The sequence below is a fragment of the Tamandua tetradactyla genome, chromosome 5 (genome assembly GCF_023851605.1).
Source record: "Tamandua tetradactyla isolate mTamTet1 chromosome 5, mTamTet1.pri, whole genome shotgun sequence".
Classification (NCBI taxonomy): Eukaryota; Metazoa; Chordata; class Mammalia; order Pilosa; family Myrmecophagidae; genus Tamandua; species Tamandua tetradactyla.
Window position 1 is genome coordinate 47,609,255 of NC_135331.1, and position 13,360 is coordinate 47,622,614.

General features: G+C 40.9%; 1 protein-coding gene across 2 annotated transcripts; it reads left to right on the forward strand.

Moving 5' to 3' along the window:
* Positions 1-2,708: 2,708 nt before the first annotated feature.
* P2RY1 (purinergic receptor P2Y1) lies at positions 2,709-11,564 on the forward strand. Of its 2 annotated transcripts, none has more exons than XM_077160827.1 (2): positions 2,709-3,953; positions 11,192-11,564. In XM_077160827.1, exon 1 carries the CDS (start codon positions 2,793-2,795, stop codon positions 3,912-3,914), a length of 1,122 nt encoding a protein of 373 aa, XP_077016942.1. In that variant the 5' UTR covers positions 2,709-2,792; the 3' UTR covers positions 3,915-3,953; positions 11,192-11,564. The 2 variants fall into 2 exon arrangements, with proteins under 2 accessions (XP_077016942.1, XP_077016941.1); XM_077160826.1 differs by lacking the exon at positions 11,192-11,564 and adding an exon at positions 6,911-8,829.
* The last annotated feature ends 1,796 nt before the right edge of the window (positions 11,565-13,360 follow it).

A 13,360-nucleotide genomic window follows, 5' to 3' on the forward strand; every position in this document is an offset into this window, starting at 1 on the left:
TACAACATTAAAAAGAAAGTCTGTGGTGCATTCAGTACAACTATTTCTTCCAAATTCCTAGTCAAGTGTCAGTTTTCTGAAAGTACTTAATGGTATTTGGACCAAGTGTACTTACATTATAAGTTAATGCATTCACAACGGACTTCTGAGTGAGGTTATATACTGCTTAGGTTGCAAATGAAAAATGCAAAGGAGTGAGGAGTTCCGACCTATTAAATACCCACTGAACTCTTAATGGTTTTCTTTGTTTTGCTCTTCTTTATTAGAATACTGTCCCAGCTAGAACCATTCTAATCAAACAATATGAAAATATTCCATGTTAAGGCTTAGAATTATAGAATCACATAATTTGTGGGCTGGAAGAAAACATAAAAAATAAACCCCACTTCATTTGACAGATGAGAAAACTGAAAGCCTGTAGCATTCACTTTATGACTGTTTCTGAGACACTTTATGCCCTTTATTTGAATTATTTACTTTAGCTTTATAATATATTTTCACGCTGTTTGATTGACCACACCCCAAAACACCAGAGTTTTCGTGATGTGATGTGCTTGAGTATGTTGCTGTAAAGGCACAGCCTGGCTCTTGTGAAGTATTTTCCTTTGTGATAACAAAGCCTGGAGTTCGCGGCTTTCCTCTGAGTATTTTTTAAGGGAACACCATCATGTTCACAGCTGCTCTAAGAAATCTTCATAGCATGTGTTTTACAGATATTATCTTCATAAGTTATTTTTTTCTTCTAAAGACAACTTTGACAATACCTCACAAAATAGATTATTAATTCTTGAATTTTCAAAGGCAGTAGATTTCTTTACTGGTACATTTAAATATGTCCCTGAACAATTATTTCATTTGTTTTTCAATTAAATTTACTCAAATGCAGTTCTGAAGAGCATTACTTAAAAAATTGATACATTCAAAGGCATGAAAACAACTTCTTCAATAATGAAGTAATTAAGGACCACCCAGCGTTTATTTTTAGGTGTTTAATAAAGGCAATGTGACTAATCACTTTAACCTAAAGAAATTATTGATAATACATCCTCCCCCCCAAAAATATCTCAAGCACTTTGGAACTATACTTGTCTCTTTACATCTATCTATATAAACTGTATTTAACATACAAGTTACTTCCAAAGACATAATTTTGAATTGCTTTTTCATTGCAGTCTCTGATCTTTAATTGAAAGTACTGGATAGGAGAATTTGTGGAGCTTGCCCTGTCAGTAGATGGTAAGTTTTTATTAAATTGTGCTGAAACAAGCTGAAGTATGGCCTGATAATATTTTTATAAGATCCTTTTAGAAGTTCTCTTTTCTTATCATTTCTAGTGACCTTGCTTTATTACATATTTATAATCAATATATAATTATTTATATTTATTTATATGATAAAATAGTATTTGTATTTTGCTAATTAAGAAAAACAATGTTGGTATAAGAAGAAAAAACACGAGGACAGAAAAACTTCCCATCTCCCTAGCATCGGCATGCCGTATCCCCCCCAACACACACACACACACACACACACACACACACACACACACACACACACACACACACAAACCTCCCCCTCCACCCTGTATGTAAACTCTTGCTCTCCTTAAAGTAGCAAGAACCTGGTCCCAAAGAAGCAAGGAGCTCTGCAACGCCAGGACGTTCCCAGCCGGGCACTGTTTGGAGCGTGCAAACACCTGGCATGGTCCTCGAGGGTCCTAGAAACTTCCGTCGCGGGCCAGTGGGCTCTGGGGCTGTAGGCCGAACGCTCTGAGCCGTCAGAGGGTTTCCTGTGTGTCAGTAACTTCGCTTTGCGTAGATAGCTGGCGGAAGAGCGAAGGCACTCTCCCGGGCCAATCGCGCACCCACAGCCGCCCGACTCAGGGCACCCCTCGCCCTAGCCTCCGATTTAGCTAGGAAACCGCGGCGGGGCAGACGCTGAGCGCGCCGGGCCACAACGGACACCGGCCGCCTAGCTAAACGCCTCCGGACCTGGCGGCGCCCTCCAGAGCGCGGGCCGGCTGCCAGGAGGGCTCGGAGGAGGCACGCCCCTCGCCTCCCAACCCAGCGCGGACTCGCCCGGCTGCCCAAACTCCGCCCACCTTCGCGGGGAGTCTTGTTCTCCCGCCTCCTCCCTGCACTCCGGACCGAGCAGGGCGTCTGGAAGGGGTTCCGAGCACCCACAGCGAACCGGACGCGATCCAGAAGCGCACGGGTGCGCGGCCGCGCGCTCTCCGATGGCCCCCCGAAGCTGAAAACGGGATGGGGCGGAGAAGGGAGTGCCCGGCCCGGAAACCGAGCTGCTTGCTTCCAAGGTAGGGAGAAGAACGATGCCCAAACGAAGTGGCTCTTGGGGGGAAAGGAGTCTGGGGAGCGCCCTCTCCGCCGCCGAGCGCAGCTGAGTGAGTTTAGCCGGACCTCGCTGCGCCCGGGGCGTGCGCTCTCTGCGGCGTGCTGCCGCCGATCTTCGGGACAGCGCGGTCGGAAAGTTGTCGGCGGCAGTGCCCCGCGCGCCCTGTTGTGTAACTTTGGAGCTGCCGGCGGGTCGCGGGAAGTTGCTGGCCGGCCCGCCAGCCCGACGCGCTGTGGTCCGGGGCGGATTTCATGGCCCGCGGCGAGCGCGGGGCCGGAGCCGGGGTGGGCAAGCCCCGGCGCGACTCTCCCCGCGGGGATTCCCCGCGCTCGCTCCCCTCCGCTCTCCGGTTTCTCCGATGCCCGCTGCTCGCCTCACCGCCGCCTCCCTCTCGCCGCCGCCTGCCCCTCGGAGCCGCCGCCTGAGTCGGGGAGGAAAGAATGACAGAGGTGCTGTGGCCATCTGTCCCCAATGGGACGGACGCCGCCTTCCTGGCCAGCCCGGGCTCGCCTTGGGGGAACGGCACGGCCGCCTCCACCGCCGCGGCCGCCGCCTCGTACAGATGCGCCCTGACCAAGACGGGCTTCCAGTTCTACTACCTGCCGGCCGTCTACATCTTGGTGTTTATCATCGGCTTCCTGGGCAACAGCGTGGCCATCTGGATGTTCGTCTTCCACATGAAGCCGTGGAGCGGCATCTCGGTGTATATGTTCAACTTGGCCCTGGCCGACTTCTTGTACGTGCTGACTCTGCCCGCCCTCATCTTCTACTACTTCAATAAGACGGACTGGATCTTCGGGGATGTCATGTGCAAACTGCAGAGGTTCATCTTCCACGTGAACCTCTACGGCAGCATCTTGTTCCTGACCTGCATCAGCGCGCACCGATACAGCGGCGTGGTCTACCCTCTCAAGTCCCTGGGCAGGCTCAAGAAGAAAAACGCCGTGTACATCAGTGTGCTGGTGTGGGCCATCGTCGTGGTGGGCATCTCCCCCATCCTCTTCTACTCGGGGACCGGGGTCCGGAAGAACAAAACCATCACTTGCTATGACACCACCACGGACGAGTACCTGCGAAGCTATTTCATCTACAGCATGTGCACCACCGTGACCATGTTCTGTGTGCCCTTAGTGCTCATTCTGGGCTGCTACGGATTAATCGTGAGAGCTTTGATTTGCAACGACCTGGACAACTCTCCCCTGCGGAGGAAATCGATTTACCTGGTGATTATTGTGCTCACTGTCTTTGCTGTGTCTTACATCCCTTTCCATGTGATGAAAACGATGAACCTGAGGGCCCGGCTGGATTTCCAGACCCCAGACATGTGCGCTTTCAACGACCGGGTTTATGCCACGTATCAGGTGACAAGAGGTCTGGCGAGTCTCAACAGCTGTGTGGACCCCATTCTCTATTTTCTGGCGGGGGATACTTTCAGAAGGAGACTCTCCCGGGCCACCAGGAAAGTGTCCCGAAGAAGTGAGGCAAATTTACAGTCCAAGAGTGAAGACATGACTCTCAATATTTTATCCGAGTTCAAGCAGAATGGTGATACAAGCTTGTGAAGGGACAAGAATCTCCAGACAACTCACTTTTGTGCCATGGTAGGATGCTTAATAGAGCTAAGTGGTTTTCCCCTTTTTACGCCTCTAGTAAGTTTAGAGAAAATTCAAAGCAAGAAAGTATTGAATTAAAAATAATAGAAATAGAAATACCCACACCTGCACTTGCTTGGGTTTCCTTTCAAGGTCTTCCTTTCTTTCTTACTAGGTGTATGTATAATAAAATAGTAGTGCCCTAGTTAAACATCTACTTTGTCTTCTGCCTTAAAATTTACAAGCTTCTCCAGATCTTCACATAAACATTTAAAGTGTCTGTGAACTTGAGTAGTGAAGCTCTTTTGATATTAATATTTCTCCTGACCACCTGAAACTTTAGTTTGTGATTCCTCTAGCTAGACTTTGCTGTTTTTCACAGTCCAGGCAAGGAACAAGTTAAAACTCCACATCCTAAAAAAAATATTTAACATAGTATAGAAAAAGTACTAAACTAATTTCATTTCTGTCAGATGAGCAGAACTCTGAATAGGCTGTCTCTAAAGGGACTTTAATTAGCATAGGTCGTAGCTGGCCAACTTTCTTTGGGGAATTGGATAGAAAAATAAATGTCAATGAATTGAAAAGCCTGAAAAGTAATCACTTTCTAGTCATTTCTGGAAAATTGCTCACTACTCCTTGGGTGCTGGGTGCTTGATGAAGATATCTTGCAAGAAAAATGCATTCAAAATAACCAAAGTGCATGTACTTTCCTAGTAAACATCACACACTCTCCTAGACTTCCTGTGATAAAGAGTGTTTATTTGCAAGTAAATAAATTGCAAGTAAAAAATAAAAAACACTGCTGTGCAATACTTTAGGAGTTTGTTCAAGTTTCAGGACAATTGCTCACTCACATCTGTAAAGCAAATTTTAAAAATCATAGATAAATTACAGGCCAAAGTTTGAATAGAGTTGAATGACTATAAGCAAATTCAGGGAGTGTTCAGCGCTTGGATAGTATGATCAGATTATCAGAGAAGGAGTGATTGACAGTCATCCACAATGCATACATGTTTCCAAAGTTTTAAGAGGCAACTAGAGCAGGGAAAAGACATTATAGAATGAGGATGCTGGTTTAAATTCAAATCATGATGTAAGCAGCTCTTGCTTCTTTGAAATATTTGAAAGTACTAAATGCAGTGTGTAAAGAAGAAGACAAAGAACTAGGCAGAATTTTTATAGGTTATGTTGATAGAATGAAAAGCTTTTATTTCTTCATGGATCATAAATCCACATACTTAAAGAAAAAAATGAAAACAAATATTAAATGGGAAATAGAAATATGGAGATTAAAATTTAAATACCTGAGGAAAATTCATGGCAGCACTGGAAAGTAAGTTGAAGAAATTCCTGATCAAACTGCTAATATCTAAACAGAAAACTTAGTGTTTTATATATTTTTCCTATTACAGGTAGTAATGAAGAATGTCTAAAATACTTCAAGGTATTTAATAACAATTTGCAATGAATGTTGAATTGCTGCATTACTAGCCCTTGAGATGGTCACGTTCTTATAATGCAGAATAGGGAGGTGAAGTAATACAGTTTAAAGCCCCAGACAGATAAGTCCAGTGTCAAAAGAAAGCTAGCATACATAAAGCCAACATCAGAGTCTGGAACTGATGGTGAATAACTTACAAACCACATTGTTAGAAAGCCCTTTTTAAGCAAAGCAACTTGGGGCTATTTTTCAAGGCAGGAACCTTAGTGCTTTGTGGAACATACTTTACAGAAAAGCCAGGTTTGATTCATTTCTTGCACAGCCTGGGTGTATTTGTGATACCTTCAGTTTCTTCTTAAGTTGCTTCACTTTACCCAATCTCCAGTCACTAAGATCATTGAAGAAAACTTGGGCATAGCTTTCCTAAACATGGTTCTGTTTTTTTAATGCACAGAATTATGGAAGCCAAATCAAGAAGAAACCCTATCTGTCCTACTTCACTTCCTCACTTTGAAGAAAGGGAGGGTCAGTGAGGTTCTCACTTGTTCAGGGTCGCACAGCATTGTCTGCTGCACAATCCTAAAAGATGAAGATTAATACATCGTTAGTGTAGTGACTCTGTCCAACATCAAGTTCAGTGAGGCAGACTCAATACTACTAAACTAATCCAAATGGAAATTCCAGAGCCTCTACCATCCTTGAACTCGTCGGCTGATTACACATTTCTGTAATATTTCCTCAACGTTTACTTTCGTTTTCTTTTGTTTACTGTCTCAGGATTCCCAGCCCTATTTAGAATATGTGTCAAGAACATTGTTGGGCCTTCCAGAGAACTTTGTTTTGGAGAGACGATCCAATCAGAAGGTGTACAGTGGTTAGAAATGCCCTTTCACTACTTGGCATGATTTTCCCCAAAGTAGGTTTTGTTTAGTGTCATACAAAAAATACTGAGCAGTGATGACATGTGAATGCTTGCCAAATGATAACAAAAATGATCTCGCCAACTCCTTCCAGGCCAAAGAGGCCTCTTGGGAAGAGTATGCATTCATAGTGAAAGCATAGAGGGTCAGGATGAAGCAGCTATATGACGCTGTAAGTATTTTAATAGTAAAGGTAGAAATTTGTTGGCCTTTAGGTGAAAGCTCAGGTTAAAACGATAGAATTTATCAGTTTACTAAGTTTCACACTACAAAAAATCTTCTAATGCCAAGTCCAAGGTGTTTTATAGCTCACGAATTGACATCTTTGACTCTGAACATCAATTTGTGTTGGCATTGAAAAGATGAAAAGAAAAGATGAAAAGACAAACTTAGAAGACATATAGCAATAGATTCAAGATACAGAGTCAAAATCATGACATTGCCACTCAGTTAGCTGTGTGACTCTTGACCCTTTCAAGATCACTCTTCATGGATTAAAAAAATTGGATGACTTCCTTCTGTTGGGGTCTTAGGGGATGTAGCAAAGCAGGAAAACTAGAGACAGTTAGAGGTCCGTGAAATCTGCTCCTGTTATTTTCCAGGACTCGTCAGTACCAGTCCTTGGCTGTGATATGGGCCTATGACCTGTAAATCTTCTTACTCTACCGGATAGGACATCACACTGCCTCTGGATACAAAAGATGCCAGTGCTTACAGCAGCTGGACTTGAACTAGTGATAATACTTAAAACTGAGATACTAGTTAGAGATCTATTCAAGCTTTAACTTTGCTGGTCAAATTGTAACTATCATAATAGTATTTATTAATGAAGCTCACAGTCTTTCAGTTGTACAGACTGAAAATTTTTCTTGAAAGATCCAACATACTGATGTAAATTATATTTATTACAATGTACAATATTAATATGTCACAGTGGTATATTTTACGTAATATATGATGCGTAGGTAAAGTGGGAATTATTGTATATTATGATGCTTTTCATATATCAGTATCTTGAAATATTTAAGGCTTCAGATGTTTTTTGGTTGAAAATATGAATATCTGTTTTGTGATATAAGTGATTAATTTTCCCTAAAAATGTTTTTGCATGTACCTTTTTAATTAGGGTTCTTTCAAATGATATAATTTTGTGTCAGTCGATGGCAAATCATTGTTTAATTCAAAATATCTTAGCCAGAGTGGGTCAGTATTATCTACATTTTTATGATGCTGTAGAAAAATTTATATTCTCTTTTCAGGCAGTTTAGAATTTTTGCCCTCAAATATAGTCAGAGCTTCTGTGTCCAGATGCAGAAGACTTCTCCTAAATTTACAGTAGGTCAGTTATGTTATAGAAGTCTGTTGGGGTAGAAACTGCAGATAAACAGCAGAATTTAAGGGAACACTTTAGGAAGATAAGGCGAGAAAGAGAGCTAATGCATTCCGTCTCCTGCTTAAATTTTTGTGTCGTGTGTCTTCTTAAGGTGAAATAGTATAATTTTGATTTCTTTGAGATGGAGTTCATAAGTAACACACTACCAGCAAGTTCAACACTGCTATTAATTTTACTCTTTTTTTTCTCTTCATCTGACAACTTTAATTTCAAGTTTTATAGTGGTAGCTGTATATTATTTGACTGCTGAATTCTGTTACAGTTTTTAAAATTCTTTTGTACCTTGTATTATATACATCATCACCAATTAATATGAAGGGGAATATAGAAGTAACATATCAAAATTCGTGAATTTGAATTACAGTATGTTTTAGTGCTTTTCAAAAATGTTTATTTTTATATTTTCTGTGATTTTATATAGATAATTGACCTAGATTTCTTTGTGATTAATAGCACCTTTGAATGAGTGGTATGGAAACAGTGTTACTTGACATTTTGAGCTTTCTCAGGTGTAGCTAAATCAGTGGTAGCTTAACAAAATCCAGACTGTGTATAATTGTGTTTTTAATAAAAGGAATGTACATTTCCTATAATAACATAGTATTATTTGCATGCAGGAGTGTGCAAAATCCTGTATGTGTGTGTGTATGTGTGTGTGTGTCTAAAGAATGGCACCAGTGGCTTTACAGTAGCAGCAGAGATTCAGTCTGATTGTGGTCACTAAAATTGTACTTACCGTAGATAATTACAACTGAAAAAGACTCAATAAAGCTATAAAACATGGTTGGATGTCGTCTGTGTTATTACAGTAGATTAATACTCTCTCCAAATTTTAACATGTATTATTATACAGGCAAATACTGTAGGATGTAATGAATTAACTCAGGCATTTTTCAAGGTATAGCAGTGACTGTACAAACTACAGCTTAAAAGATGGAATCCTGCTACGAAGTAATTATGAAGATCATTGTTATTGAATATTTAGTTATCAGTAGGGGTTTTAACTAATTTTTGAGGTGAAATACTGACTGCTCTCTGACTACACTTCTCATCCTAATGTTCTGTGTTTAAGATGTTGCTTCTAATCTTTTCTCATCAAATTTGTAATCCATGGAGTTAATAACACCTATAATACAGTGTGGTTTCTATTTATCTATTAGTCTACATTGCCACTCTCCAAGGTTTACTTTCTAAAAACATTTTCTGATACTGAACAATGAAAACAGCATATAATGGAAAGAAAGCATGCTAAAGCTTTCTCTTTTTTTTCCTGTGGAGAAAGTAAGTGCACAATGATATTGCCTTGGTGTTTTCTGATTGTCTACTGAGACGGGTGACCTGTCACGGAAATCTACGGGTAGAAAAAAACACGTCCTGCAGCCCTAAAGATACTTATGTCAGTCTGTATAAACTCCTTAATTGGTACTGTCCAGAGCTCACCATTTTGGAATCCTTTCTTATTAATGTCAACTTTGGTAGAATTTCATAAGGTTATAGATGCACATGTGTGTGTACGAATAGAAATTATACAGATAATTGTCTTTGTGGTTTTGGAGGACTTTGCATAAAGCTTTGGGTACCTTTTGATTTTCTAAATCACTTTGTGATTAGTGTTGTAGAACCTTCTCTTTGCACAAGTAAATATGTTGCATTTTAATTCCCTCTCTTACTGATAAAGTAGAGTTTATAATCTGGAAACCTCTTTCCAGAAGATTTAGAATTTTGCCCAAATATGGTCAGAGTTTCCATTTGCAAATGCAAGTGGCTTGTCCTAAATTCAGAGTACATCCATTATGGTTTAGAAGTCTGTTGGGATGGGGCATTACAGACACAACAGATATCACTAGAAATCCATGTTGATGCTAACACTGGGCTTACTTGCTTTAACCATGTAAGGTTGTAGTGCTTCAGGGTCCACATAACAGCTGGGGATGGGGTCAGTCCCATAGACAGAGCAGGTGACACCACTGCAGCCCCTTGGGAATAGATGGGGGTAGAGGAAGGCAGAGGTTGAGAGGCACATGGGGGCTATCGGTTTTGCACAGAAGAATAAAAAGGCATAATCCTTCCTTATTACCTGCTTGGGAGAAATGACCTGTGTGAGGGTGGGAGATACTTGATGATAGATTGAAACAGAAAGAGGCCCTGGAGATGAGCCAGTTTCATCACCTTGGCTTGCAGGTGAGAGTGTAGTTTCCCATTCAATCAAAGGTGCCACTAGCAAAGAGCTCAGGACTCTAACTCCTCATAGAACATTTATTCCACATGCCCATACTCTTTGGACTACGGGTCTTGATCCATTAGTGGAGCATGAAATCAGTATAGTAGGTGATGATCAGCACTCTAGCAAAATGATAAAGAATTGAATAGAAAATATTAAAGTCCATAACTCAGTGAGTAAGGCTTTGTGATTATAATTTCACATACACACACACAGGCACACACACAACGCAAGATGAGTACTTGTGTCTCAGGTCACAGTGGAAATTTTATTTCTTAATTTGGACACGATCAAAATTTTTTAAAAGTTTCCCTTATTCTACTCAGTCAAAAGTGGCATGGAGCTAAAACAGTAGAGGATGAGAGATTGTTTCCAAAACTATTCTAAAAGAAATACAAAGATAATTGCTGATTTTGTTACATGCACTCATTCTGGGTTTTTGTTTTTTTATTTGTTTAACATTATTTTCTTCTCAAGATTCCATTTGGCATTTCCAAAGAAATGATTAAAGCAGCATCTAGCCTCTATCTAAGGGTAGCTATTTGCAGTTAAAGTGATATCACTTCAGTTATCCAGTTATAACTGAAGCTCAGACTTATGTAAACTTTGATAGCTTAACTCTTTATATCGTTCCCTCTGGCTTGAACAGTTGAGAACAAAACAGCAAATCCCAGCTGTGTTATAGAGCGGGGGCTTTGTAGAGCTTTGAACCCAGCTCTGGCACTTACCTGTGTATCCTGAGAAAAATGGTTAAATCCTCTCTGCCCTAAGTTCCTCCACCATAAAATAATCATAGCAATATGCTGCTCATAGGATAAATGGAAAGTGAAACAACATAAAATATGCACAGCACCTACCATCCAGTGTACACTCAATAAATGATGGGAATGCTCTTGATGCTTTTATAGGTTTTGCCACTCCATGTGCTATTTTGTTGTTTTAAATTTCTACTGTCCTTTTCCATACCATGGAGGTTTTTCTGATCTAGAAAGTTTCTTCTCAGTGTGGAATTGACAGATTGAGTGAATTTAATATTGTTCTTTTGGAGACTCCATTGAATATCTGAGGTCAGATATTAAGAAAATATTTAAATTTTGATGCTTTGCACCATGGTCTTCTCTGAGAAGGACCACCATGTATAAGGTCGAATGTGTACAGCGAAACCTAACAAGAAGGATCTGCTGACTTCTTTAGCTAGTGCCTCACCTCACAGAATGGTTTTCTATTTTCAGAGTCACCACAGTCCAAAGTCTGGTCTTCATTTTGCAGGTCCAGAAACTTGCTTTCAACAGTTCACCTAGAGTTCACCATATCTGGAGGACTGACTCACACCAAGCCAACTGACGAGAGATTCATTTACCAGCCTGAATGCCATTTTAGTATACAAGAGCAATATCCGAGTCGGAATAACAGACATCTGCCTTTCTGTGCAAGGGGGATCTAATTATGAATCAGAAAGCTGCCTGCAGTGTTTAAAATAAGAACAAAGAGAAGGAATGTTCTTGAAAGACATTTCTAATAAGATAGGGCAGCTGAAAGAATTGCTTGTCCGTGGAGATACTGTTCTTGACACTCATTGTCTACTCTCTGCTTGAAAAAAATTACACCTGCCTGGAATTCCACCTCAGCAGCACATGGACTGAAGTGTTCTTATTTGTGTATTCTCCTTTTAAAATCAGTCACCAGTATTATTACTTCATTGTATGGAAATTGTGTTTCAGTAACGTGGTCCACTAGCAGAAATGGGAAAAGGGTGGTGGCAGGGAGCGAGAACATTACCTGCTAAGTTGGACATGTTTATGTCTTTTAAATACATAGAGACTCTATGTCTTTTAGAGTTTCTCTGGAGTTCAGGAAAGAATTGTAGCAAGGGATAAAAGTTTGGGAATTGTCAGTGTACAAATAATAATTGCTGCCAAGGGAGTCAGTGCCATCACCCAGTGATAGAGAAAACAAAGAAAAAAGGAAAGCAAAGCATGGGATAGTGAGCCCTCAGCAGTACTACATTGCTGGAATGGACCATGACAAAATACTGAGAGAGATGAATTAGAGTCGTGGAAGATTCAGAACAGTCTCCTCAGGAAGTCAGTCTCGGAAGACAGTTTCAGGAAAGAGGTAATGCTGTTGTATGTGATGGCCAATTTTATGTGTCAACTTGGCCAGGGTATGGTGTCCATTTGTTTGGTTAAATGGTGGTTTGTTTGTTACTGGGAAGGTATTTCATAGGTCTACAGCCAGTTGACCTCAAGTAAAGGAGATTGATTACCTTCCATAATAGGAGTCGCCTCATCCAATCAGTTGAAGGACTTAACAGCAAGAATTGAAGGTTTCAGAGATCAGAAGTATTTCTGCCTCACAACTTCAACGCCAGCTTTTACTGGAATTTCCGGTCTGTCAGCTTCTCCTAAAGAATTTGGACTCAGGATTTCAGTGATCACTTTTACTGGAATCTCCAGCCTGTAGCCTGCCCTATGGAATTCAGATTTACCAGTCCCTTCTTTATAATAATACATACATGCATACACATATTTCCTGTTGGTTCTGGTTAGAGAAACTTGACTGATAGATAGCATCATGTGTTACAGAAAAGAACATAAAGAGTCCATTGGATTTAGAAATTTGAAAGCACTGGTGCAATTGAGGTCAACTTTAAGCAATAAAAATATAGATTAATGCTGATTGCTGAAGAAGCTTTTGGCAGAGAGAGGGAGGAAAATAAGTAACTTGAAGGGAGGAGAGATTAGGGACAGAAAGAAAGAGAGAGATCATTTGAAGATACCAGAGTAAGCAAGGACCAGGCAGAGATGGAGTAGGTGGATGACATCAATGGGACAAAAGGAAAGGGTAAGCCTAGTGTGGTGGTTTGTAGCTGTTTTCTCCAGGAAAAAACATGTTCTTCCACATAATCCATTCCTGTGAGTGTGAACCCATTGTAAGTAGGACCTTTCGATGAGGTCACTTCACTGAAGGTGTGGTCCAACTCAATCAGAGTCTGAATCTATTACTGACTCATTTTTTCAGCAGAATGAAATTCAGACACAGAGAAAGCCACAGGAAGCAAAATACTGAAGGTCAACAGAACCTGAAAGAGAAGGGAGAGGCCAGGAGAGTCTGTCATATGATCTCCGTGTGACAGAGGAGCCCAGGACCAAGAATCACTTTCATCCAGCCCCAGAAAGCCAGTCTTCAGGAAGAAAGCATCACCTTGGTGACATCTTTATTTGGACTTTTTTCTAGTCTTGAAACTATGAACTACTAAATTCCCATTGTTTAAATGAACCAAGCAAATGGCATTTGCTTGAGTTACCAAGAAAACTAAAGCATTTATGAAAGAATTGGCTAAGGCTATTGAAGCTGAATGAAGTTAAGCCATTGGAGTAGAGGAAACCCATAATTTTAAGGCTGTGACATTGGTTGGGTCATTGTGTGGCAGGAAGA